The sequence below is a fragment of the Saccopteryx bilineata genome, chromosome 3 (genome assembly GCF_036850765.1).
Source record: "Saccopteryx bilineata isolate mSacBil1 chromosome 3, mSacBil1_pri_phased_curated, whole genome shotgun sequence".
Lineage (NCBI taxonomy): Eukaryota > Metazoa > Chordata > Mammalia > Chiroptera > Emballonuridae > Saccopteryx > Saccopteryx bilineata.
In genome coordinates this window covers 13,703,543-13,731,092 of record NC_089492.1, presented here as the reverse complement: position 1 = coordinate 13,731,092, position 27,550 = coordinate 13,703,543, and the positions used below count along the sequence as shown (strand labels likewise).

The following is a 27,550-nucleotide window of genomic DNA, read 5'->3' as shown; positions in this document are numbered from 1 at the left end:
AATACTCTATTTGGCATAGAATATTAAGAACATAATTTACCCCTCAACCCCTCCATCTCCTGTGACAGTGTGCTCTGCGGTCTGTATTCTATGTCTGATTAGAAAACACGCCACAGGATTATCAAAGGTAGAAAAGAAGCTTCGAGAAAGCAACTGCCATTTCTCACATGCTCAGTACCCAGGCCGGGTGCCCGCAGGAAGGTGATGTCTCCCGCGATGAACCCTCGGTTACATCGGGCAGTGCCTCCGCCTGCACTGCGTGCTCTGTACTTACGGGACCCTTATTTATTCAATGGATAAATACAATTTAAAACAAATGAAAAACCTGGAAAGCTTTGTCCTGACTTTGAGCTTGAACACTGACAGGTTGTTCAAGAGGGAAAATTTCAGCGACATTAATAATCTTCAGGCATGTCAAGGCTGGGTAAATATTATTTGCAAGTGAAACATCTCTCTAACTGAGGGCGTCAAGATCCTAAGAAGGAGGGCCAAGTTTACACGAATTAACTGTATTCGCAGCCGAGAGAAACTTGCCTCTGTCTTCCATCCACCCCAGAAACCTCTGAACTTGCGATGGTGCCCTGCTCTCCGTTGCATCAGTCTGAGCAGCTCCCTTTGACTCAATGATCTTGCTTAAATGGGGCTCCCCGTCTACTCCGGCACTTCCCTCTCCTCTGGGAGTCCGTGAGGCTGGATGTCACATGGCCCTCAGCCCCTGGCTCGCTGGCACTCCCTGCCACTTCCATTCTTTCCCACCTCGGGTTTCTCTTCAGGGCGTTTGTCCCTGCAAAGCCCTTCTCGTCCCACCACCGCCACCGAGCCCAATGCTGGTCGTCCTTCAAAGAGGAAGACACTCCGACTCGACCTCTTCTAAGAGGCTGTCTCCAGGGCTCCTCCTCCACCCTCCAATCAGGACCAAACTCAAACTGCGAGTCCAGTAGCCACACCTTGTCCCCCCAGTGTAGCCCAGAAGCTCCTGACAAGCAGGGACAAGGTCTGACATGACTCTCAACTGGCTCTGGTGACATTCGGTATACGGTATGGCTTTAATACAGAAATATCAGTTTAGGGAGTCAAGAGCTCACCTTTGACCCAGTGGCCTTCGAGATGGGATGGTAAAGAAAATCATAAAAAAGTCGATTTCTGTATTTTATTTCATCTTTCATTTCCATTTCTGAGTGTTTCCTCTGCCTGTACTTAGGACCCTAAAGATAATAGTAGCAACGACAACGGATAGTCACTGAGTGCTCACCACGGACCAGACACTGTTTGAAACCAGTTTATGTGTTGATATTCAGTTTAATTGTCACAGCAACAGAATGGTGGATACTGTTACTGGCCCCTTTTAAAGGTATGTGATTCACAAATGAACTTATGAATACACATACACTGACAGCACGTTTTCATTATATATTTACTGTTAGGAGTCTGTGGTCAAAATCACCACTATCTGCTCTCTCAGCCTTCCCCTGCTACTCTGGGTGGCCCCACTTCTGTGGGGACCTCCTCTTGTGCCGATTCCATTACTCCTGTGGCTGTGTGGGCACCCTTCACTTCTTCAGGTAGTCCCCCACTTCTGTGGTCATTCCCTCGCACTTGTGAGTATCCCCACTCCTGTAGGTGCCTTGACATTACAGGACCTGCTTCTCCAAATGCTTATTATGACTGAGAAGGTGAGGAATTCTGAGAGATGCAGATTTTCTCCTCTAAAACCACGAGCAGCCTAGTCAGCGTTCAATGGCGGACCTGCCCTGCCCCCTCCCTGTCTGTGCCCTGCGGGGGGGGGGGTTTCTCACACTTCCCTCCCATTTCTGTGAGCCATGTTCAATGGGCTCGGGGCTCTGCTCTCTGCTGTTTTGCTCTTGAGGTGGCTGGCCACCTTCCCTTCCTCCCAGCTTCCCTTCCTCCCAGCTTCTCAGCCCCAGTGGAAAAAAGATACCACCGGTTTTAGGATCCAAGTGGCAGAGGCCGCCCTCCATTAAAGGAAGGCCACCGAGTGTGTGCGGCACCAAATTAATCCAAGGTCACTGTGGCAGAGGGGCCAGGCTCCTGCACATCACAACCCACCGGGGGCTTGGCACAGCGCGCCTGCCCTTAATTGAAGGCATTGGGTTTGCATTTGAGTCATCGTGCCCTATTTCAGCCTCTGTTGGCCAAACCGCCAGTCAACTTAAACTGAAACATGTTTTTGGAAACAACTTTTAGGGGTGGTAGGAATGCATAACTTGCTGGAAACGTTCAAACGGACTTAGAGTGGTAATGCAGAAAAATAAAAATAAATGTGCCTCGGTTTAGGTTGTGAAGTTCCTTGCTGCAAAGAGAGTGTGGTTGCACACTTTTGTTTGTCCTTCACGATCTGCCATCAGTGGGGGTCAGTTCATCCCAGTCAGGAAACTGGGACGCAGGGTTCTCCGGGCCCTTCCTGGTCTGAACTTGGCATCTACAGTTAGTATCTAGGCGGCAGCATTCTCATTCCACCGAGAGCTGGGAGGACCGGGGCGGGCCCTGCCGCCGAAGCCCTGAAACCCTCTCTTACGCGCCTGCTTTCAGTGCCTGTTTAAAAACAGCGTGCAAAATCTAACATTTGGGCTCCCAAGTAGCTTCCAAGCTGCTCTGCAAACTTGAAAATGCACTGGGCTCACCATCTCCATAGCAACGCCTGGGCACCACTTCAGCGAATTCCGTCACCGTATTGGTGGTTTCCGTAGTCTAGCTTTGCAGGTGATTCTAATGCGCAGCCATCACATTAGAATCACCTGGGGACCACTGGGCCACAGCAGGCGCATCTCACCGTGAGCCCTGTGTGGTCTCTGAAACCCTCCCCGTGTCCTGGAGACTCTGCTGGCCTCTCTGTGCCCTGGATGAGTCAGTCAGCACTTCCCTCCTGTGGTTACAAGTTCGAGCCCCCCCCCCACGGCCCGCCCCCCCGGAATGCTTTCCAGCTCCACAGGGGAATTTCCAAAACGTGTTGGTCTTGAGGCATAGTGTAAACAAATCTTTTGAAATGACCATTCATAAATGAATAAGTTGCTGCTTTTAAAGATTTCAAATAATCTTTAAAAGCCACAGTTAAAACCATACGTAAGCCATTGGGGGTGTGTAGGGAAGGAGGCAGTGGTAACAAGAGTAGCCTGGGGCCCATTCAGGTGCAAATGCTGTATCAAACCTCGGCAATTTATATTCAAAATGTTTGTGCTTACTGATAAAGCTGATTAACATTATGAGAATGAGTGGTGGCTGTCTCTTTTTCTGGACATGACAGCCAGCACGAACACAACAGGTATTTTAAAAGATGGACTTTGCCTTTAAAGAGATTAGAGAAAAAAAATCAGAAGACCTTCAAAGTTGGTTCAGCTTCTTACGGAACCAGGGAATCGCTGTAACATGAAGAAACCAGCAGGTCAGAGCAGTGCGAGGGTCTAAGCGTCCTGGCAAGCGCCTCTGCAGAGTTGGTTTAAGGATAAGGAGACTATATGAGAAGTGTATTGAGTTCCTCGGAAGAAAAGCCTCAGAATGCGGTGCCTGTCATTAAAATGTTTTAAGCTCTTCATAAAAATAACATATGATTTCTCAAATTACAGAGGGCTCTCACAGTGAAGGGGAAAAAAAGATTGTTCTTTCCAAAACAGAAATCTTTTTCCACTACTTCTGAACCCAACAGCTCTGACAGCATGCAGCAGCCTCTCTAACTTCAAGGCCATTTAAGAGAACGTGCTCACGGTGCAGCGTGCCATCGGACACCCTCAGACCCACCGTCTCCGTGCCGAGTCTTAACCAGCGGCGAGATTTCCCGGCTAATTATTTACATTATTACCTAAATTAAAACGGTACGTTAGGGAGAAATCAATGATCCTTTTGGTAAGCAGGTGATAATAAATATATATATCAGTAGCTGACTTTGCATAATAGCCTGGTCTGCAGAGTATTTCCATATATAAAATATGACTGAGTTTCAGAGCTGCCAAAGTCCTTCTTACAGGCGGAGACTGAGTCTCGGAGAGGCTGAGACAGTGAAGGTGGTGGAGCTGGGACCTGACCCCGGGCCATTTCACTTGCAATCCTCCGCTTGCACAGAACTCACTGTAGCAGTGAGGAGTGTGGGCTCTACGACTGCCCGGGTTTCAGATGCTCATTTTGTACTGACGTAGCTTCACGACCCCGGACAAGCCAAGCCGTTTCATCCTGCTGTGCATCTCCATTTGTTTACACAGACGTCACAGAAGTACCCGCACGCTGCAGCGTTCCTGACGGCCGACGGAGGGCAGCGCACAGGATTGCACGAAATAGATTGTCACTAGTATCGTCCTTGCTCCTTTCTTTCACTTGATCTCTTGTGAAAGGAGTAACAGGTGGGAAGGAGAACCATCTAAAAACTGTCCATGCCGCTGACCACTTTGTAATCAAGACGCCAGATCTGGGTGTCTGGCTCTCACACCTAGAGGATGGAAACTATTCATATTCTTAGCAACAGTGTCCAGATCTTCCTGGGCCTGTCTCCAAATAGCCTGGACTGGGCTGCAGGCTGCAGTGACCTGCCTGAGGTGGCAGAGTCACACAGAGTGACACGAACATTTCATCAAGACGGTCTCATATTTTCAACCCTTCTGGATTGGAATAAAGGGTGGACAGATCTGCTCATGTGGTCAGAGGCTCAGCTTAGAGCCTCTAACGCAGAAGGAGGGCCGGGTTCTCCTCAGGACACTTGGGACGGCAGCCTTGCATCTGCCCAGATGACAGGTGAATGATCCAGGCCTCAAGGGGGCCTGAATGTCATCGCTCTGGCCGAGGCTTTGCAATCATCTGACTCAATGACAAGGCACGGAGAAGCACAACAACCCGGGAAGAAGAAAATAAAACCCAAACCGACCAACACCCACTCGGGGAAAATTCTGTCCTACTTCTGAGCCTAAAACCCGAAGAGCTGCTCTCCCTACCTAGACTGAGCCACTGACGAAAACGCACAACGTTTCTGAGCCTAAAACCCGAAGAGCTGCTCTCCCTACCTAGACTGAGCCACTGACGAAAACGCACAACGTTTCTGAGCCTAAAACCCGAAGAGCTGCTCTCCCTACCTAGACTGAGCCACTGACGAAAACGCACAACGTTTCTGAGCCTAAAACCCGAAGAGCTGCTCTCCCTACCTAGACTGAGCCACTGACGAAAACGCATAACGTTTCTGAGCCTAAAACCCGAAGAGCTGCTCTCCCTACCTAGACTGAGCCACTGACGAAAACGCACAACGTTTCTGAGCCTAAAACCCGAAGAGCTGCTCTCCCTACCTAGACTGAGCCACTGACGAAAACGCACAACGTTTCTGAGCCTAAAACCCGAAGAGCTGCTCTCCCTACCTAGACTGAGCCACTGACAAAAACGCACGTTTCTGAGGGGGAAAAACAAGAATAAACCAGTGAAGAAGAACTCCTGACGTGAAGGCCATGTTTAGATTTGCTTTACTATCCTCATCATTGACGTTTTGCTAAAGCTCATTAAAAACAAAGGGAAAGCCACTGACCCAAACAGGCAGTTTCAAGCTTCAGGTAAACACAGGACTGAACAGTGTTACGTGGGGGTGGAGATGGAAGGGAGCCATGAAAGAAGCGCTGAGGTGCTCTGAACTCATCCAACGCTGTGCTCTGAACCCAGAATGCCTTTGGGGTTCCCTAGCCGCTGCAGTAGAACAAGAAATTGGACAGCAAGAACAATCAGAGGTTTGTAAAACAAGTCAAGGTGCTTTTATGGCTTGCTTGCTGCTGAATTCTCTCTCGCTAATGTTGCAGCCAGAGCCACGCTGGCTACAATGTGCTCCCCTTTATTGGTGGAAGCTGGGTGCGACCCACTTGAAGTGTCCCAGGGCCAATCTCAGGCGCATCCTAACATCCACAGAAGAACCTGAAGTCTGTTGGGGGAAGGGGAAGTTGAGGAGTCCATTTTCTGCTTTCTTCAAAGTTCCCAGAGTCCTAAAAAATTACTCCTTTGGGGAGTATTTTTGGGAAGTATCTAGACAACCTCAAAAGACAATTCAACTGGAGAGACAGGCTGGATAAGCCTTTGGGTTCTTGAGACTTACCCGGACGACGTAGTTAAATCTCCTGGAATCCAGAATGGCAGTTGAGAAGTCCAGCCTGTTGAAAGCTTCACCCAACGTGCAGTAACCATGGCGCTGAACATAAGAAAGGGTGCAGCAGTTACTCCAGAACTGTCCTGAGCAAGCCAGGTGCCTGTCTTAGGTGACCATGATCATATGCTCGTTTCTGGTGCCTTGACATGCTTTGTCTGGGAACCCCATGAGAGCCACAAATATGGGGGCAGTGGAGCTGGCAGCTGCTCTTAGTGAGTCAGTGACTCACATGCTGCACACCCTCTTTGTGACTTGCACGATTTGGGCCCTTGCTGTCTGCATGCAGTAGCCGGGGAAACTCATGTGGAGTTGCTCATCAAGGGAAGGTCGGGAGCTGGATGTGTGATGTGTGAGATGAGGGCGGTAGGTCATTGTCACGGACTCCTGGAGGGAGCATCAAACCTGCCCACCTGCTCCGCTGGCTACCCCACCTCGCCTCCCTCATGCTTTCCTTGAATGGTTATCAGGAGCGTTTTTAAAGCTTCACGAAGAAGCCAAAGGAGTTTTGATCTTTGAACTATGAGCCCACAAGGAACTGGGAGTAGAGGGCAGTGACGCATGGTCCCAGCTCGGTTCCGAGTCTGGTGGACTCAGGTGCCTCACTGGCCCCCTCAGCCTCAAATCACAGAGGGAACTAGATGTTTCCAAGGTCCCTGACAGTGCCTGAAATTCTATCATTCTCTCCTGCTTCCTTGTATCCTAGTTGTCTGAGCAAATGCCTGTGCAGGGAGCAAATACACACAGGAGGGTTTTATAAAGTGCCACACAAATGTAGCTATTACAGTGTCCTGTCCCCTGCTCCATCCAGCTCAGCGCCTCACACGGGGCAGGCAAAACTGCTGCTATATTTAGTGACTGGCTTCTCCAGGGCTAAAGCTTAACTGAGTTGAAGTCTAAAGAGTTCTTGGAACAAAAAGGAGCCGCTGTCATGAGGCAAAGGCCAGGGCTTCATAATAATACATTTGAGCTGGGCATCTTTACATACAGTATCTTACTGAGTGACTGGGGGTCCACCTAGTGATTGCTTCTTTCTCTCTCTCTCTCTCTCAAGCCCCAAACTCTGATGGTTGGCCAGTTAGTGGGCTACTCATCACCACCCAAGAGGACAGTCATGATTTGAAATAACATTGTTGCCAATTACAACCCCTCCACTCTGTCAGGTGAAGGCTTTTTTTATAAAGCTAAGCATACTCTGTAATAAACAGATGGTGCTCACCTCTTTAGTACTTCCTTTGTGAACATAGATCCATTTTTCTTGGTGAAAATCTACAGAGACAGAAAGAAAAAATACCCAGCTTTAACATGCTCAAGATTTTAAACTTGTTTCTTTTTCATTTACTCCAAAGTGGAAAAAGTTTCAACCAACCTCTCACCCTAAAAACCAAAAACCATAAAACATTCTACTGACAATCTAAGAGGATGCAAATGTCTAATTTCTGCAGCATATAAATCCTGGAGGTACAATTTACTTTGTCTGAAGGCACTCCAAATCTCTGATACACAGATTTAGTATCTCACAGCTCTAAATTAAAAAAAACAAAAACACAACCCAAGTACAAGCTTGTTTTATATGGCAAGTCTACAACTTACACAAAGCCATAAAAAGTAGAAATGAACAGATAACATGAAGCGACCTTGCAGTACAGGTGGATTAAACTGCAGATCTGTAATTCTCGCTTATTAACAGAACTTTCTACTCTCTGTTAATGCGCACATACAGCATCTAAAGTGTTCCTAGTATTTATACAAGGAAAGATGGGAAACAAGTCTATTTTCAAAGCCTCAAAACAGTTCGGAATAAAAGCACATGCTGGAATTGATTCAGCTGACCATATCGCTGTATAAATAATTAAATTGACTATGTCAACTCTAAGTGACAAGCAGGGAAAAAAACAGCCCAACTAGCGACTGACTTACAAACAAGCCTATAAGAATGCATTAACTTTGTCAGGTTTCTGTGTGCAGGGATCCCAGTGTCCTCAGTCAGTGACACAGTAAACATCAAGCAGACGTCCAACATGCCAGGTGTTAGTATTTCCAATTCGCGCCCCCCCCCCCGCCCCCCGAAATAACCAATCATAACGATCTTTGAACAGCTTTCTTCTTAAGTTCAAAACAAAGGGCTTACACTGAGTTTTGGTTTTGCTGTTCAGCATGTCCTTCTTTCTCTTCTTGGCTGCAACATCATAGTTCAGGCTGTTGAAAAGATTCTCCTTATTGTATACTTCCTTGTTGCAATAACTAGGAAAAACGAGACAAGAGGAGACGTACTGGAACCGCTCTACTTGAACATGAGCCGTTTCTCTAAATAACTTACTGGGTTATAAAACACGGAACATACACGCTTCTCAAACACAACAATACAAATCTCTCAAAAGGAGTCTAGCCAGGCACGGACTTCCACCTCTTAGGATCAGATACTGTCGCATCTCTGTGGAAGGCGGGGACGGGGGCTTCTGCTTCTTTTGAATTCCCAACAGTGCCTGCCATTGTATCTGACACACAGTTTACAATATTACTTTAAGCAAAAGAGATGAATGGAGGGAGTGAGAGAGGGGCCATTACTGGTATCCCTGTAACACACAATGCCCTCATTTTGCAAAAGCACCCGCCCCAAGCTGCTTTTAAAAAAAGATATAATTCACCTACCATACAATTCTCCTATTTAAAGTGTACCCAAGCTGCTGTGAACTAGCAGGCCCCTATCAGGCCTTTAAAACGTGATTAACACATTAACAAAACTCGGACTCGCAAACTCTATTTCTGGGAGATGTCTTGTGAACCGAGTTAGTTTTCATGTAATGTTTGGTTTTCAGGTAATGGACTAACACGAGGCATCGTGTCACCAAGTGAAGACCTTGGGTCCTGAAGGAAACAAGTTGAGTTCAGAATTCCTAAGTTTACAAGGGTTGAAAAGACAGCACTGCCCTGGGTGGATTTTCCCCTCACAGCTGAGCTATCACGGGGGACTGAATGAGGTCTAGCCTACTATACAATGTCATTTCAAAGTCAGTCTCTGCCGAGTGTCCATGGCAGGAATGCGGGAGAAGTACTGAGGCAGGAGGAGAACGCAGGTTCCCCACTCTCCCAGCTTCCACGGGGGTATTTGTGTATAGGTAAGGCAGGTTTTAGAATGCCAGCTGGTAAAACATAAACTAGACTTTAAAAAAATGATATCACCCATGTATTGGAATCCTTTAATTTTCTGAGTTTCCTGCTGAATTTAAAATGTGATTGGATATATATCTTTTTTGGACATATACCTATTGGGTAAAATCAGATACACCCGTATTTCCCCAATCCATGGACGTTGTATAAATAAATGGTAGTAAAAAGGAGGGTTTGAAGCAAGTTCCAGTGCCCTGTTGCTACAATAGTCTCTCAAGTGAGCACTTCAATAAGTGTAATAAGCAACTTGCTAAGATGCTCGCACGTGACATCACCAAGAGTATACTCAGTGTTTCTAGTCCCATGGGAATAAACTTGACAGATAACCAGTCATTTGTTAATCTTCCCTTGTACGGCCCTGCTTAATACCACTTCCTGAGCTCCCTAACATCTTTAGTCTTCTCCTTTTCATTCAGGGAGGCAGCATATTTTTAGGTTTCAGAAAGATTACTGCAGACATGTCTTCCCATAGAGGTACTTCTTCAGCCAGCCAAGCGGGGGTGTTTTGGGGGCAGGCTTTGTGTCATCCAGGAGTGTGTGTCTGTCCACTTGCACAACGATAGGGGTCCAAAAGCACCAACCAGGCAGTTGTGGGCTCCAAAGCCAGCAGCAGAAGAGGGGAGAACAAAAGGAGGGCAGGACCCTAAGTCCTTAAAGCTAACGTAAGAGATTTCAATCAAAGTTGAGGAGAAGGGTAAAAAAATGGAAGTCACTTGACTGATCTATGGTGTACTATGGCTGAGAACAACTTTAGAAAGCTATTAGGACATTTTGTGTGCAAAAATACCACACAGAGGCTGATGTTTAAAGAAAACACAGACACACACACACACACACAAAGAACAAAAATCTATAGCCTAAATTCCTCATATAAAGCTGTCTTGTTCTCAATCAAACATGTAAGGTGCAGCAGAAAACTTCAGGGCCTGGGCCATAGATTGTGACCCTTCCTTAGAGATTTTAAATATTTATATTTCACCTTATTCTTTTCTTATTGAAAACACTCCTCAAAAAACAAAAAACCACACAACTGAGTCCTTGCTTTCCTCACAGAAACGACAAGAACCTGCTCTAGGCCTGACCGAGTCATCCGAAGCTAGCTGCAGAAGAATGTGACATTACTGATGACACTCTCGCGCTGCAGAGTGTAGGAAAGCTTTCCCCAAAGGGAAACCTGGCGCTCTTCGCTGTGTTATCAGGTTTTGGACCCCAGGGGTAGGGCCTGGAACAGAGGGTTATGGAGTTTATGTAGGCGGCTTATGTTTTCTTTTAAGCAATAATCTATTCAGTTAGAGGCTATTTTGAGAGTTCAATTATGTCCATTTCCAAGGAAATGTGAATCCAATGGAAAATGACAACAGAAATTATTTTTTTTTATTTTAAGAACAAAAGCCACCACTATTTGGGAACCCGCTACCTACATTTATTTACTTATTTATAAAAAGCAAAACCATTTAAAGAGGTTGCTTTCTTCATGAAATCCAATCACAGCGAGCCAGTTGCTGTTTTGTAGTCACTTCTTACTAATGTTGATTGTTATGGGCACAGGCCTAGACTAAGGAAAAAGGCCCCTCCCAGCCCTATAAGACACCCATTCTAAGATACTTGAAGACAACTTTAGAAAAGATGGAAAGATTTCAAAGGAAGACCATATTGACAGCAGAGGTAAAGGGAGGGAGGGACAAATAAATGAACAAAGTCCCATTTTTCATTTCATTTGCAGTAACAGGGCATTGAAGAAAGCAGTGACTGTCCCAAGGGCTCAGTTGTATTTTAAGGGCAGTGAGATTTCTATGCTAATTTTCCCCATCACATACCCAAATTTTCAAACGGGTATGGCTAATACCCGGATTGCTTGGTAGAACAACTGCTTAGTGTATAAAGCTCTTACTTAGAACAGTGCCTTCCTTGCTCACAGTAAACACTAATAAAAACGTGAACTATTATTTTTATTTTCTGATGCCTTACTCATCCAGGGCACCGAGGTGAGTTTCCTGCTTCCTGGTTTGGCCTCAGCTATGTTGGAAAGCAACATTCAACTTTTCAGCCGCTGGACTGGAGGCTTGCAGAAGGGTGGCTGAGGCTCAGGTAGCTGAGATTACTCACCTTGGGGTGGGGTGGGGTGGGTGCAGGGAGGGGGGGTTGTTGGTGAGAAAGGCTGTCTCAGGTGCCTCAAACACCACTTCCTTGAAGCATTCCTGGATCACCCCAACTCATTCTGAGCTCTTTCCTTGAATTTTAAATCTGTCCCACCAAATTTAACACTTGTCATTCCTTCTCTGTCTCATGTAGTTTCAACTTTTTGAGAAGGGGACCTGCTCTAAGTTTATCGGAAATCCTCCATTTTGGGGCACTGAGCTGCAATGGGCTTTGTCACATTAACCACTGGAGGAGGACAGGGCCCAGGGTCCCAGAGAGAGTGGCCAGCAGAGTCCAGAGAAGGTGTGCTGGACAGATAAGCTGTGGTCACCCTCCACACTAGCCCCCTGGCTGAACACTCCAGCTGCACCCTTCATCCCTGACTCGAGTTGGGGCAGCTCACAGAATGGTACGTGGAATTAGAGACCGTGCCATGTCTCTGTAGTCCTCTGTTTCACATCCCCTCCCTCTCCTTTTTTGAAAGGGCCTGCCTTTTGTTTTCTCCTAACAGGAGAGGCATTCAACTTCACCTGTGTAGGCAGGCACTCAGCCCAAACCTGACATCACAGTGAAACATCACCAAGACTGAAAACTGAGGATATTTGAGACTACAAACCCAGGTCTCAAAAGGCCAACTGCTTTGAAGAATTGGCAGACTTCTCATGCTAAGTAAGGAAGGGATTGTTTACAATTGCTGGGGGAAAAAAAAACACAGGACTCCACAAACAAACAGCCAGCTGCTTTGCTAGGAGCTACCAAATGATTCCTAAACTATGACTCATCAAAGAACCACAGGCTGTCGGTTGGTCGCTACATTGATCACCATGTGTGATAATGATGGTGAGTGGGACGGCTCAACCTCAGAAGGCAGGAAATGGGAGGAAGGAAAGGAGACTTGTGAAGGGGACAGGGAGGTGAGGAGCTGTGGATCTCAGTCTAGGCTAAACTTCTGTGCTACGTTAAAACCGTCTTTAGGACTGTCATACAGTGGAGAGAGAGGCACCACTTCTAACTCTGAAAGGAGAGTGATGCCATCTTATTTACCAGAGCAGGTACAGTGGGAATATTTCTACAAACCAGAGGCCCTGTATTTTGACTCCGCTCCTGCTAAACCCCAGTCTGCTTCCCACTGAGGGGCGTCGTACAATTATCTGCGGGTGAGTCACTGCTGCTCAGCCCAGTAGATCAGTGCTGTGCCTCTCTAGAGAGGACCTGAACTGTTAGATAGAAATTAAGCACCAAAATATTAGATCATCGTTCCTTAGGAATGAGGAAGAAGGAAGAAAGCTCTACTGTACTAGGACAGAACCACTTAGGCATAATTGGTCACTTGAGTTCCCAAAAGACATAGTCTAGTGACAGACGCTGACCTTTTTATTTTTCTGTAAGTAAATTATCTGATTTTCCATAAATAAAATTTCTTCGCAGTTCTGCTGACACTGCCCAGGATCTGCCTAAAAGTATTGGCCTCTTTAGCATAGGGGTCAATATGCTCTTGTCTCTTCTGAACAGGCCTTCAAGATTATATACTGGGTTTTTGTTTTTGTTTTCCAATTGGGAGACAAAGAGTTTGATGCTTTACAAATTACAAACAGATGGGGGTTCTGGAGGTCAAGCTGTCAAAATAACTGTATTTTCTTGATAGTTTTCTTAAAATAAAGTGCCAAGAGGTCAGCCAAACAACCACAGTTAGGTCTCTGTAAGTGGGAACTGGCCCTTACAAAACTCGCCACTTAATTTAAGGTGGTGGTGGGGGCAAGGGTTTTAACCAAAGTGGGTAGGAAAAGGCACCCAAGGGTGACCAGGCTGCACAGACCCCTCTGGATTTACTTTCATTGCTCCCCTCATCTGGGCCAAATGCCAGAGGTCTGGAAGTCTACCGTTGAACAAGAACCAGGACTGACAGATTCCAGACCACCTAACTTAGTCAGTGCTTCCGTGTTATTAACCAAGCAGCGCTCCCGGCTGGCTCAGCGGACCTCGATTTCTACCAGGCAGGGCTCAGGTGGGACCTTGGGTCCAGCGGCTCAGCCAGCCCGGTAGGCTTTCTGCATTTGATAAGCACCAATTGAACTAGGGATGCGCTCACTATACAAACAAAATCATCCCAAAGCATCACTGAGGAAACAGGTGCAATTGTTTGGTTCTCCCAAAAGTAGATTTGTGGGTTTCATCCTCCTCCTCCCTCAGCTCTGCACAGCTTCGAAAGTCTGCCTTGCAAACTGCGGGTGCCCTACGGCCATCTGGCCGCCCCTTCCTGGTTACTCATCCTCCCTGCCCACTCTGTGGTCGCCTGTGCGTGGGAAGAGTCTGGCAGAGCTCCGAGCGGAACCCTCATCCAATGCCGTCACCCGATGGTGCCCACAGCGCTTGGAGCCCCGCCACCCCTGCGGTGAAAGACGCAGGGCCCACTCGCCTGCGCCCCTACACTTGCAAACTGCGTGACTCCGGCGTCTTTAAGGCAAGGGACGCCTCAAGTTGTGAACTTAAGTTTGCGTGTTTGTGGGCAATATCCGCATTTGTTGTCGGATTCTCAGAGGGCCCCGGGGTTCTGTAAAGAGTTGTGCCCACTTGGGGACGCTGACCTTGAAGAACAAGAGAAATCCATTTCCCGGAATCCCGTGCTCTGATGACTTCTGCAGAAACCAGATAACTCACTCCCCCCCCCCGCCCCCGGGTCAGGGTCTCCCTCCTCACCCTATTCCAGCCTCGCCTGACCCCCATTCACCCGCCCTGCGCCCCGGAAACCAGCCCGAGTCTGTTTCGCCGGGTTAGAAGTTGGTGGCGGATCGGCTCACCTGCTGAGGTCGCTCACGAAGCTGCCGCTCTTCTCATCCAAGAAGCGCTTCCAGCCGTCGGCCGTCTTCACCCAGCTCTGCCCAGGGGACCTCCAGTCCTGCCCGAGGAAAGGCATGGCACCGCGAGCCGACGCCACCGACGTACAAAACAGACTGGTGGACGGGACCGGCCCGGCGGCCAAGGGGACGCGCCGCCCTGGGCGGACTCTCGGGGTGCTGGGGCGGGCGAAGGGCTGGCTGCAGGAATCGGCGTGGAGGGCCGCGGGTTTCGGGGTGCGGGTCGGAGTGCCTGCGCTGGCAGAGGGCGCTGCGCTGGGGAGGGTCGCTGGCGCGCGGGACTCGCGGAGTGCTGCCCTGGTGTCGCGGCCGCAGTATTTATCCCCTGCCTCGGGCCGCCGCTCTTTGTTGCCGGAAGAGCCGCCTGCTCTTAGCCCGGCCCCCCCGGCCGGGAGGCCACGTGGCTTTGTTTATGGGCTCGGCTTGTTTTCCGAGGCTCCCGCGGCTCCTGCTCCTCTGACTGTTGCACAACCACGCGCGGTTGGAAACTTGAAGCCACGCTGCAAGTCCGGAGCTCCTGCTGTCCCTCCGCTTCTGTCCCCTCTGCGTTCCCTCCCCGCCCCCAGGGCGCAGCTGCCGCCACCCGGAGAGCAAGGCCCTGCGCGCGGAAGCCGCGTCTCATCCTCCCACAGCTCCTGGGCTGGCGACGTGCAACTAGAAGGGGGCCAGATAGACGTCTGGGCCACTCTAGGGCGGGGATGGAGAGGAGGGACATCTTCCCTTCCACCCTGGAGCTGTCATAATCGAGCCCCGCAGCCAGAGCCGCCCTCTGGGATAGGGGCCCGGGCACAGCGCCGCCAGGAGCAGTGTGGGCGGGGGTGCAGCCTCTTGATCCCCCTCTCACTGCCTAGACCCCACTGTTGGATGTAACGGGGACAGTCCCACACCCCATCCTGACCCTGAACTGTCCTTAACAGGTCCTGGGTCAGCTATCAGGCCTGTTTCCCTGGGCGGCAAAGAAACAAGAAGATGGGGGAGAAAGGCATCTGGTCCCCGCCGCCGGGTGGACGTGGGTAGCAGGGACAATCACCCAGCCCACCCTGAGCATCCTAAGCGAGCAGCGCCGGTGTCTGCGGCGCCTGGCTCCGCACAGCGCCACCACGGAGCAGGTTAGGGATGTCCTAGCGTCCCCTCTCTCTGTCTGAACCTCCTTCTGGGCGCTGGGGGCTGGGCTTTTGTTTTGAAGAACCTGCTATATATCCTTTCCCCTTCCTACTGTTCGACATCCTTGGGGATAGTAAGTCCTCTCTGGGAAATAATAGGACAAGAGTTTTAATTTTGGTGAGGGTTAAGGGAGAGGGGCCCAGAATGGCCCTCCTCCTCCCGACTGATCTGGACTAAAAGAGCTGCACTGTGAATGTCAGATGAGGGCACCGAGAGCCCAGAGAAAGAAAGGTAAAGCCAGTGACTTACCCAGGTCACAAGGCTAGTTTCTTCACCACCCTTAGTAGGATCTGAAATTACCCGGTTTGCTTTTACGTTTTTTTCTTGTTTGTTTGTTTTCTTTTGTAACAATCTATCCCTCTCTGCAAAATGTAAACTCCGGGAGAGCTAGTCTGTCTTGTTCAAGATGCATCCCAGAATGTTGCCAGGCCCAGAGTAGACAGACCTTAGAAAACTATTTGTTGCATGAACAGGTGAATGGCTGTGAGAGGCTGCTGGCATCGGGGTGGCTTCTTGCCCTTCCTGACTTCTAGTTATGATGCTTCCTAGGCTGAGCCATTTGGCAGTTAGATTGCATGGAGCTGTCACTGCGGAGTGAAAATTCCGTGCTCGGGAATTAGCTTCCAACTTGATTTGTCCAGATCCTTTCCTCTGCAGCCGTCCATACCTTCTAGTCCAGCTCTGTGCAGCCTGTAAGGCTCAGGGTGCCTTGGGAGGGACATGTTGGAAGGGGAAGGAAAATTTTAAAATAAAGTCTGTTTTCAAGTTGCCAGAGATTTCTGGTTCAGGTTCCCCACCATAAATAACTTCTTAGTGTAGTAATAGTAAAAATCGCTTGTGAAAACTTTGCAAGAAGGTCCTTAGCAAATGTTCACGCTAACAGAGGAGACAAGGTTGGGTCAGTCTAGCCTTTGTTAGAGAGAATTGATACCTGCAAGGGAGCATAATTAAGGGATGTAATTATCAAAGATGCATGCTAGTTACATAGCAGTTAGCTATGTCTCTGTGGAAACCAAAGACGGCAGACAATTTGGATTTTAATTTGGCTAGAGACATACTGCCTGTCCAACCCAGATAAATGACTTAAATCTTCTCTGCTGTCAGGAAAGAATAGAGCCTTTAATGCCTACCTTTCAAGATTGTTTAGAAAGTGTGGTAATTGCCTGACCTGTGGTGGCACAGTGGATAAAGCATCGGCCTGGAATGCTGAGGTCCCTGGTTCCGAACTCTGGGCTTGCCTGGTCATGGCACATATGAGAGTTGGTGCTTCCTGCTCCTCCCTCCCTTCACTCTCTCTCTGCATTCTAAAATGAAAAGAAAGTGTGGTAATGGGATTGTTGGTACCGGATCTTTCTCCCTGTTGGTAGTGTTATGCATCCACATGGTCCATAGCCTCCTTTTTCTTATTTTTTAAAAAAAGAACTTATTCAGCTTTATTAATAAAATTAATACTAAGTTCAAACATAGCCTAAGTAAAGTTTGACAAACCCACAATGTGACCATTTGTTAAAATAGCTCTTAATGTGTACTTCTCTGATTATTGACATTGGACTTGGCCATGTGACTTGCTTTGGCCAATGGGATGCTCCTAGGTGTGCTAGGAGCAGAGGAGATGATTGTGTGCTTATGTGGTTTGGCTTGTCCTCCTATGTTTTCACTAATGCCATGGCAAGAGAATAGCCTGGGTGGCTACTGCTCCTTGAGCCTTGGTCCCAGCATAGGGCACATGGAGCAGATACCCAGCTGCCCCAAAATGTGCTAGCAAGAAATAGATGTTTATCCTTGATTGCCACTGAGATTATTGTTGTCCATTGTACAGCATTATTGTGTCACTAGCTACTATAAGGGTTGAGTGGCTGAAAGTTTGTTAAAGTTCTTTTTTTTTTTTAACTTCTAAAATTCAAGCACAAATAGGAAATTCTCTCTCTTTCTCTCTCTCTTTTTTTTTTTTCCTTTCTGGCTAAGAATTAATCTCAGGAAGCCTCAGTATTTGTCTGTAGTCTTTCAGCTCTAGCTTCCTTCTCAAAGAAAAAAGTTGGGGCTATCATATCTTAACTCAGGCTTCTTCTGAAGTATGAGCAACAGCTCTGGATTTCTCACACCATCAAAAATCTAACCTGACACTTCTTCAAAGACATGGTTTCTACTAGGAAGCTTTGTAATGCTGAGCCCTTCAAGATAAAGACTGTGCTGGGCCACATCTAGAGCAGTCACCTTTGCAAAGGCTCTGTGATTGAAAGCCCATCATGGCTGAGCATCTGACAATCACAGAGGCGAAGTGCCCATGTCATAGCTTTGGACGGAAGACTCAGAGGCAGGAGGAGACGCTGAGAGGAGACGCAGGAGGCACAGAGTGGGGAGCCAGCCTGCTCCGATGGTTTGAGCAGTGCCCACAAAGTGGCCGTGAGTTCCATAACATGGATACTGAGCTGCCACCTCTCCTGAACAGCTTCATGCAACAGGTTGCCCAGACTGCATGCTGGGTATTTGCTTTTTTGGATTTTTGACAAGTGCTTCTCCTCTATGGGGCTGTGAGCTCCTTGTTGGTAGGGCAGTGTCTTAGTGGTTTGGTCACTGCTAAGGGCCTAGCATGGTGGTTGGTACACGACAATCAGTAAATAACTCAATAAATGTTGTTGATGCTGTTATTCCCATGTCTTCACCTATTGATATCTTATTACTTCTAAGTATATAGCAAGGTGAGGGGAAGAGAGGGTTGGCAGCCCCCAATTCTACTCTACATGGCTAAATTCTCTAATGGTGCTTTACCAGTTGATGAGGCAAATGAGGAAGGTGGTCAAAAGGCAGCATCTTAGAAAGTAATGTGTTAATGTGTTTGTTCCCCTTGATCGCAGATGTTAGCCATGCTGAAGAAACTGTACCAAGCACTTTGCAAAGATAATTTTGTTTAATACTCCTCACAAAAACCTGTGGGCTGGGTATTGTCATCCCCATTTTACAGATGAGAAAACTGAAGCTCAGAAAAGTTAAATAACCTGTTTAAGAACCCCCTAGCTAACTAACATGTGGTAGAACCCAAGCTGGTACCCAGGCCTATTGCCAATTCCAGCTGGAGCTAGATGACTGGGTTCAAATCATAGTTTCCCACTTAAATAGCTGTGTGACCTTGGGCAAGTTACTTAACCTCTCTGTGCCACATTTCCCTCATCTGTCAAATGGGAATAGTGATAGTACCTACCTTAAAGGGTATTGTGAAGATGTATTGAGATAATATGTTTAATGGTGCTGACAGCAATGGTAGTCATTGTTATTATTTTTATGCCAACTTTGCATCTCTATCTTTGACCTTTAAGGCCTTGTCCATCTTCCCCACCAAATTTTACTTTTTGAGGTCATGGAGCCCAGCTCATTCAGCTCATATCCAGATGTGAGAAAATGTGTTGATTGAAGCAAATTATACAATGAAATGATAATTTTTTCTATTATCAGTTACTATTTATTGCACTTGAAGTAGGGAACTGTGTCTTTTTTGGTTCAGAAGACTAGATTTCTCAGCCTGGTACAATTTTAGCACACCCGCTGCCTCATATGGCTGTTTGGAGACATTATAGAAAGGACTGAAAAACTTGATAAATATGAAGTAGTTTGTTGTTTCCAAACCAAAATGACATTTGTTTATAGCTTTAGCCAAGGGACTGACCATTTCTCACTGAGATGTAATGATGTTTTTTGTTTTTTCAGAATTTCTCTTTCTAAAAAGGATAGTGTGTGTGTGTGTGTGTGTGTGTGTGTGTGTGTAAAATACTTATCAACGGTAGTTGTAGGTTAAAAATAACTTTAGCTATTGGGCAGGAGCTGAAATCAACCAAATTTGTTGGCTCGTCCTGTCCTAGTCAGAGCTACTTTTATGAAGGCAGAACTGGAGGAGCTCACCATATTAAATCCAACCCGTCAGCATTGTCACAAGGAATGCATGTTTAATGCCACAACAATTTGCATATGACCTAGTCTGTCTAGGGTGGAGCATCCTTGCAACAGTGTGAAATACGTCTGTTAGGTGTGTTTGAGCAGGAACTGCTGGCTGCGTGTTATTTTTGGGTCTCTGGCTGCCATGAGTTGGTCAGACACATGTCACCAAAAATATTCTCGTTACTTTAATGAGAATCATTTGGTATTCTTCAAACACGGCTCTGGTTCTGTTTTGAGAGAGGGTCAAGGATAGTTTGCTGTCATCTTCCTTCTTTCATAGTACAGTTGTTCAGTTTTAATAAAAGTTTCTTTTTCTTTTAATAAGTAGTAAAAATGATTTGGAGACAGGACTGCTAACTTATATATAATATAGGGATATGAATGAAACTACAATATTTATACCAGTAACCCAGACTTCCAGTGTCTTTTTTAAAAAACAAATTTTAAAATGAGGATGTTTAATTTGTCACGGCAAATTTGTATGTTAAATTTATTATGGATATAAAGCTTTAAATACCGTGTTAGTGCTTGAAATTGGTTAAAATGAGCCTATCTACAATCTTTCAAATGTAATCTTGAACGTCTAAGTAGCAAATTTTAGTGCTGATATTTCTCATATGCAAAAATAGCTCAGACTAAAATCCATTCAGACATGGTTTGTGGTGGTTTACTTACTTACTTATCACTAATACATAACTTTGCAAAGTAGGTATTTTTATCTACATTTTATTGATGAAGAGACTGAGGCTGAAATATGTTTGACCATTTACTTAAAATTCTGCTTAAAAATCACAAGAAACTTTTAGAGGTTACCTACTTCACTTTCCTCCGTTTGCCCACGAAAAGGCTAAGGAAGAGACTCACTCAAACAGAGTTAGTTAGTAGCAGTCCTGGGAATTGGGCACCCTGAGATCAAACCCAAAGGGTCAGAATATTCTGTGGATCTTGCTGTACTGATGTCCCTGAGAAATGTACATTTCAAAGTAAAATTTAAATCCTATGACTTACACATTCCAGTGGTCAGTTTTATCAGCTTTTCTCATCTATGATTTTGGTGCAAAGAATAGAAGAAAAAAAAAAAACCAGGCATTTGAGCCCCTAAGGAGGCTACTATTCAATGTCAGCCAGGATCCCAGAAAAATGGCAGAATTGAACAATCAGGGGCCTTGAAAGTCCTTACCTGACCATCAGATCAAATGCAGATCTGCTACTTGTTATATTTTGACAAATTGTAATCACTGCATGTTCTAACTTGTCACCCTAGTGATTGGAGAAGTGGTTTGTGAGTCATGTTAAACGTGTTTCCTCATATGTGTCAGCTGCTGATTTGTCAAATCCTGGAGAAGTCACGTAACCTGTTCAGTTTTTACACTGCTATACACACACTTGTTGTAGAGGTGGTTGTATGCTTCTATGCCCTCACTGGTTGAAGCGTGATCATTAACAGTAATTACACATTTTCACTGGGAAATAGAAAAATACAACTCTCTCCCGTCCTTTCCCTTGGTGGTTTGCGTACCTCTGCCTGTCTTAAACACACCATTTTCCTGCAGAAAGCAGAAGTCTATACATGTATTCTGCTTACTGCTGTATGTCTGGTGCCTGCCCCATAAGAGCGGTCAGTGTATGTGGAACTGAATTTCTAAGTTGTAGCCTAGAAATTGTGGACCATGAACTAAAAACCATTTTCCTGTTTGGGCTGATTCACAATAAAAATTAGAAAAAGAACCCATGGTTTCTTTTAAACAACAGTACATTCATTTCAGGAAGAAGAAAGTAATTTAAAAAGAAGTACAGAATGTTCGTCGCCTTTTCCATTCTGACTACTGCCTGAGGAGTTCAGTCCCTTCAGGGACATCACATTTTCCACTGGGGTTCACTGTTGATGGTCACTTAAGAAATAATTTAGTCTTTCAAACATCTGCTTTGCTAAAGATAGTATTCCACAAAAGCTTTTGCTAAAGGTCTTCAAATCGGGAATATGTTGAAGAGATGGCACATACAGTAGATTTTCTCCTCCTCCGTCAGCTAAACAAAAGGAGTGGTTATCTTTAGTTTTGTGTTTTTAACCAGTGTACAGGCTGTAAAATTTATCATAGATGATCATTTATTCATGGTCTCAGCAGGGACACGTCACACCTTTTGCTGTGTTTCTGAGACTCTCCTAATGCTTCTCAGGGAACAGGAGTACGAACATTTACTCTGGGAGTGGACAGTCCATAGGGAGAGAGAAGGACAGAAACACAGATTTCCGAAACTGTGGCAGGCACGGAAATAGAGACTTGCCCAGGAAATGTTGGGATGGCCACGAGGATAAGGTGCCTGACCTGATGTGGCTGGAATAGTCAGGCAAGGCTTCCTGGGTCTTAATGGGTGAGGAGGCACTGGTGAAACCGAAGGAGATGACGATGGGTGTGGGGTGGGCATCCAGGTAGAGGAGGCAGCAGAGCAGCGGCAGACGAGGGGACCACCCTGGGGTGTGTGTGGTGACAGACAGAGTGCGAGGCAGGAAGTGTGGGGAGCTGGGCATGGAGAGGGGCGGATTGCAGAGGGCTCTGTGAGCCTTGATACAAAGCCTGGGCTTCTTCTGGGGTGGTGGGCGCCACGGGAGAGCTGTCAGCAGGAAAATGGCACGGGCACATTGTGCAGTCGGGAGGTACCTTGTGGAGGGTGGGCGGTGGGGGGCTGGGTGGAGGAAACACACAACAGGAGACAAGTTTGGAGGATGCCACTATTTTCAGGCAGCAGCAGATGAGCCCCAGAGCCCGGAGCGTGGGGCTGGGGCGGAACGGACTTGAGACATGTGTAAGAGGTAGCACTGCAGGACCTGGTGCTCGATCAAAGGCAAGGGAGGAAGAAAGGGAGGCGCCAAGAAGGGCTTTCAGGGTTCCAGTTGAAGTGGAAGAAGAAGTGAATGGGTGGGCGGAAGGTTGAGGACTAGAGTCTCATTGTTTTGTGAGAGACCGCACTTTCACTGGTTTTAGGGCCAAGAATAGAGCCAAGTGGGTGCTTCCTCTGCCCTGGGGGCGATGGCTTGTGCTGCCGGAAGGAGTTCTTCCTGATTGCCCTGGAAGGAGTTCTTCCTGATTGCCCTGGAAGGAGTTCTTCCTAATTGCCCTGGCCTGCTCAGAGAAGAGGCAGGAGCTCCATTGGAACAGTGTTCAGAGGGATGGTCTCTTTTTGCCCTCACCTATTGGACCCATCTGGAAGAAGATGGTTTTTCTCTGCCAGTGGTGACAGTCGCACCCAGTCCTGGGCCATGAAATGAAATCTTCCAGTTCACATGCCTTAAAAATGTTATAAATATATAGACCGCTATTTCTCACTGTCAATTGGTTATTAAAGAAAAACAAGACCTTCTTTTAAACAAATAAACAAAAGATGAAATTGCCTGAAGCTAACAAATGAATGGGCGTGTGCTGCCAGCCCCCCGACTCAGGGGTATGCCTTATTGTTTCTTGGTGGCAGGTTGTGCTTACTTCCAAATACAGGATCTAAAGGGACAGATCTTCTGGCTCCCTACTGTGGTCCAGCTAGGGACAGACACGTGACTTAGGCTTGAGGGATCACACACTCTTCTGGGGGGTGACAGAAGGAGGTTAGTGGGTCCCTGTTGAACGGCATTCCTGGCCAGCATGGTTGGAAGGGTATTGACCCTGGACTGTCTGGGCTGCAGCAGATTTGCCCTGGTCCCTGCTATCTGGGCTTCTCAGGCTTTCTTAGTTCCCACCTAGGTTTTCCACGCTGTTTCTTTAGCTTCGTGACGATGCTATGGACTCTCCTAATCTTCCAATAAAATATTATTTGTGTGTAGGAGAGTCAGGGTCAATTTCTGTTGCTTGTAAACAATAATCCCAACAGAATGTGGGACTTCCGTGTAGTAGAGGTATTCAGAGACTGGGTCACACGCAAACAATGTCTCCTCCACCCATCACTTCTCTAAGCCCCTGAGTCTCATGTGCTTATGTCTGCAGTCGGGCCAAGGGTTGAATTAGACCAGAGAGGATGATTTGTAAGTATTAGGACTCACCAAATAAATCATCTGCTGAGAAGACTGGACTCAAGCCCGGACAGGGGATTTTAGCTTGCACAAAATTGGCAGATTTAGAAATATTGAGACAGAAAAGAATGTTGAGCCGTCCACGTGCGAAAGCGAAAGATGAGGAATTGAAAAGCTTAGAGCTGTAGACCTTGCTTATAAAACCATGGGTAAGCATCATCAGGGCAGCGAGGCTACGTCCAGAGAAAGCTCAACTGGTGCTATTTTGTTAATTTCCCTAAGGTACCCGTTTTGTTATAAACTGTTTCTAAAGTTGATGCTTCAGATGTGGGATTTAGCTTGAAGGCAGGAGGGAGGCAGTCATATTTATTGAGTAGCTGTTGTGTGCCTGACTTACAGCTACATTGGTCTATGTAGTTCAACCCACAAACCCTACCTGGTAGGTGTACTATCTCCATTTTATTCACAAGGAAACTGCCTAGTCAGAGTCACACAGCTCACAAGTGGCAGGCATGGAATTCGAATCCAGAACTTTTGACCCCAGAGCTTGGGCTCTTTCTGTAACGCCATTCTACCTCTGGAAGGTTACGTGAGGATAGTGGGGAGAATCAGGACAGTGAGAGTAAACTGTTAGACCTTAGGATTCTTCTTCCATATAAATGACTCAGGACCGGAGACACGGCTGACTGATTACTAACATAGCTGCCATCGTGCAATCTGAAGGGACCTTGATTGTCTGGCATCCTACACAATATCACCTCTCACTAACCGAGGAACTCGCTTTATGGCAAAAGAAGTTTAGTGCTGGGTTTGTGCTGACAAAACTGGCTGATTTTACTGTGTAACCCATCACTCAGAAGCTTGACAGAACCTAGAACGACCATCTAAAGGCCGCTGGGAAATAATGTCCTAAAAGTTTGGGGCTCTTGTCCAACAGAATTCGGTAAATACAGTGTTTCCCCCACACCCAGAATGCATGGTCTCAGAACCAAGGGACGAGGTGGGTGTAGCCCCACTTCCCTTTAGACTGCTATAGCTAACAATTCACTCAGAGCATTTGGGCTTCTCAGCCCTGAAATCTTGGGTTGGTGGGTTTGGAGGCCCACCAGGAAGCACAGACATAGTTCCATTAATATTGAAGTTGAAATTGTCCCTCATTATTTGAGTTTTCTCATGCCACAGAACCAACAAACAGACAGAAGTTTACTGCATTGAGTAGAGCAATTGATCCTCATTTTTAGGGGAAGCTAGGTTATCACTACCCAAGGAAGGCAAGACAAACCATATTCAGAGCCTGGAAAACTCACTGGGTCACTCTTAGTACTCTCATGGATAATAATAATGGTTAGTGGAAAAGTGTCACAGCTCAGTACAGGGACACTAAGGGCTCGGACCCAGGCATTTGAGGTGCTGAGGGGAGGGAGCAGGTGGGATGGTGGTGGAGGGAGAAGGTTTTCATCACATGACCTGCAGCTGAGCTGTGGACTGAAGCATGTGTTCTTTCACCGATTATAATTGTCTTTTTCTGCTTGCCTCTCTGCTACCTTGTGGGAAGAGTATGTTATGGTTTAGGTGATGAGTGAGGATGTGACTGTATCGACTTCTCCTCACCATGACATGGCAGTTTACGGGACTTTGTGTCTCAAAGACATGGGGGATGAGACTCTCTTCTTCGTCGGAATGAGCAGCAAGAGGGGTGCTGAGTGGATATGGCAGCCATGGGTCATGCAGGTTACTCAGCATCCCCCAGGGAGGCTGAGCCTATGGGCCGCCTCACCTGGGCTTCCCCGTGCTCTGGTTTCCCACTGGGTTCCATCAGTGAAAGTTACCTGCAACAGGCGGGAGAGTGAGAGAAGCCAGCAGATTTCTGCCTCGCTCCCTCTGCTTCGCACCCTAGGCTTGGCCCTCCCCAGACTTTGCTTCCATCCGGCAGCTCCTGTACCCTGGTCTTGCACTGGATTCTGCAAAACCACTTCAGTACTCTTGCCCCTGAGACCCAGCGGGAGCAGCGGCACCCTGCTGCCCTCGCATCCTGCGGGCTCCCTTAACCTTGTCTGCATCTCTGTAACTGAGCCCTTCATTAAACCCTCTTAAGCGAAACCATTGGAGCAGAGTTGCGTAGCCTGCTGGGCCCCTGCGTGAAACAAATTGGGAGCTGATTTTAGTGTATTGAAGCATAAAATGATGGTTTTATTCATTTTATCGAAAGCAGTCTTAATTTTTCCATATGTAGTGTAGTGTTTCTCGAAAAAGCAAGGGTCCCTGTAATAGTTAAATCAATTTCACCTACAAATGTTTGCTTTGCATGCAGCCTTTCAAGAAACTTAGGCAGATATACCTTCCTCCTAGCATTGCTCACGGCAAATGATATCATTTCCATGTCATAGCTGAGAAAGCTGATTTCTACAGATATGTGGTAGAACTTTGCTGTGACTTGACCTTTTTCAGTTGGCTGTCATCAAGTTATATATAATTCTTTGAGATATGCAGTAACCAAAACTGATTTACTCTTCTCCAAGCTTCTATTTATAGTTGAAACTTACTGAATGCCACACACAAAGTCCTGTGCCTGGTGAGACAGAGATGACCAAGGTGCGATGCCAGCCCACCGGGCACAAGCTGGCCTCAGTGAAAGAGGTGTGGGCAAGTTCATTGAAGTCTCTGCTTTTGTGTGTCCCCATAAGTAAGAGGAATATAAATACTAACTTTCATTCAGTCAACCAGAGTTGTGGGATGCTTGCTGTGTTCCAATGACAGGCACTAGAGGTATAAGGCTGAAAGAAAAAAAATGCAAAAACAAACAAGACAAAACCATGTCTCCAAAACACACAGACAAAACCAGAAAAAGAGAAAAAACCCCAACAACCCCCCAGACAAACAAACAATAACAACAACCACAAAAAAACTCCAACACCCCAAAACACTTACTCAGGTGATCTCTGGAGTCCTGGCATTTACAGTTTAGGGACCTATTGCAGGGTTGTTGTGAGAATTAAATGAGATATTTATGGACCAGCAGGCACATAGTAGATGCTTAATAAATGCTATGGTCATCTCCTGGGGAGACAGGCCCATTACAATAAGATGTAATGTATGGTATATGTGTGCAAGATAGTGGATCATAGAGGAGGGAGAAACTTACTCTGTTGTGGGGAAATCACGGGCGGTTCCACAGAGGAGCTGGCATTTGAAGGACAAGCCTCGCTTTGCTGAACAAAGGACGAGGGAGGATGACATCTGGGTAGAGGGCAAAGCCAGGCAGGTAACGAGAGTGCCGTGGCGTTTGGGAAGAGGCGCTGGCCCAGTTTTGCTAAGCAGACCGACGACGTTGTGCGGAAGGGCATCAGCAGTGAAGCTGGGAGGCTAGTTGGGACCCTGCTGTGAAGAACCCCACCCCCAACTCCCCGCCCCCGCCCCGCCACGCCCCTCCATACTGAAGGCCAAGGGCCCTTTGGAGTGTGGTGAGCACCTCCCATAGTGTTCAGCCCTAGAGCACCAGAGACATTTTAAACCTGTGTGCCCATCCTTGAGTGTGGCACGTGCCATCGTCTTGTGCTTGAAACAGGTTAAAGGCTGAAGTAGCCTCAGAGCCCTCAGGGGAGCCCCAGTGCCGTGTCCGGGTAGAAAGGGCACTGCGTGTCTGACACGTGGCAGGCCAGGCGCCGGCTCCTTACCTTACTGGATAAGGACAGTGAGAGGCGAGTCTAACTCTCCATTCTCAGCTGTGAGGGCTAAGGCCCCCAGAAGTTGAGTTACCCGCCTGAGTTCTCACAGCGAGGACATGGGTCAGGGTCCCTGCAGGAAGGGAGAGCAGCTTAGTGAAGGGACAGTCCACAGTGGTGTGGGCAGGGTCAGGGAAACCAGCCACGATGTTGGCACCCTGGGGACAGCAGGGCCCTGGAGAAGTCCCCTCCCTGGCCCTACAGGGGCAGGTGGAGGGAGCAGTTCCAGGAGCCTGGAGACGGAAGCTGCGCTTGTAGGAGGGGCCACCAGGTGGTAGCTGTGGCTTCTGGCCAAAGGGGCAGCCAAGTCCCAGTGACTTGGGAGAAAAAGCCAAGGGGATTAAATGCCCCGATCTCACTCTCTGCCTGCCCAGCAGTCCCCTATTGATGAACCCAACTGGAAGCAGTGAGAGGGCAAGAGAGCCCAGAGCTGCAGCCTCCTGGGGCACAGAGC

The 27,550-nt window shown here is 47.3% G+C and overlaps 1 protein-coding gene across 1 annotated transcript in view; it reads right to left on the bottom strand.

The window, feature by feature from the left end:
* FBXO32 (F-box protein 32) overlaps positions 1–14,796 on the bottom strand; it is a 30,744-nt gene extending 15,948 nt beyond the window's left edge. Inside the window, exons 1-4 of the mRNA XM_066265724.1 lie at positions 14,224–14,796; positions 8,247–8,359; positions 7,335–7,384; positions 6,068–6,160 (exon numbers count right to left, since the gene is read on the bottom strand). Coding sequence (XP_066121821.1) covers positions 6,068–6,160; positions 7,335–7,384; positions 8,247–8,359; positions 14,224–14,339 — 372 coding nt within the window. The 5' untranslated portion in view covers positions 14,340–14,796. The remainder of the gene's footprint in view (positions 1–6,067; positions 6,161–7,334; positions 7,385–8,246; positions 8,360–14,223) is intronic.
* Positions 14,797–27,550: the final 12,754 nt, after the last annotated feature.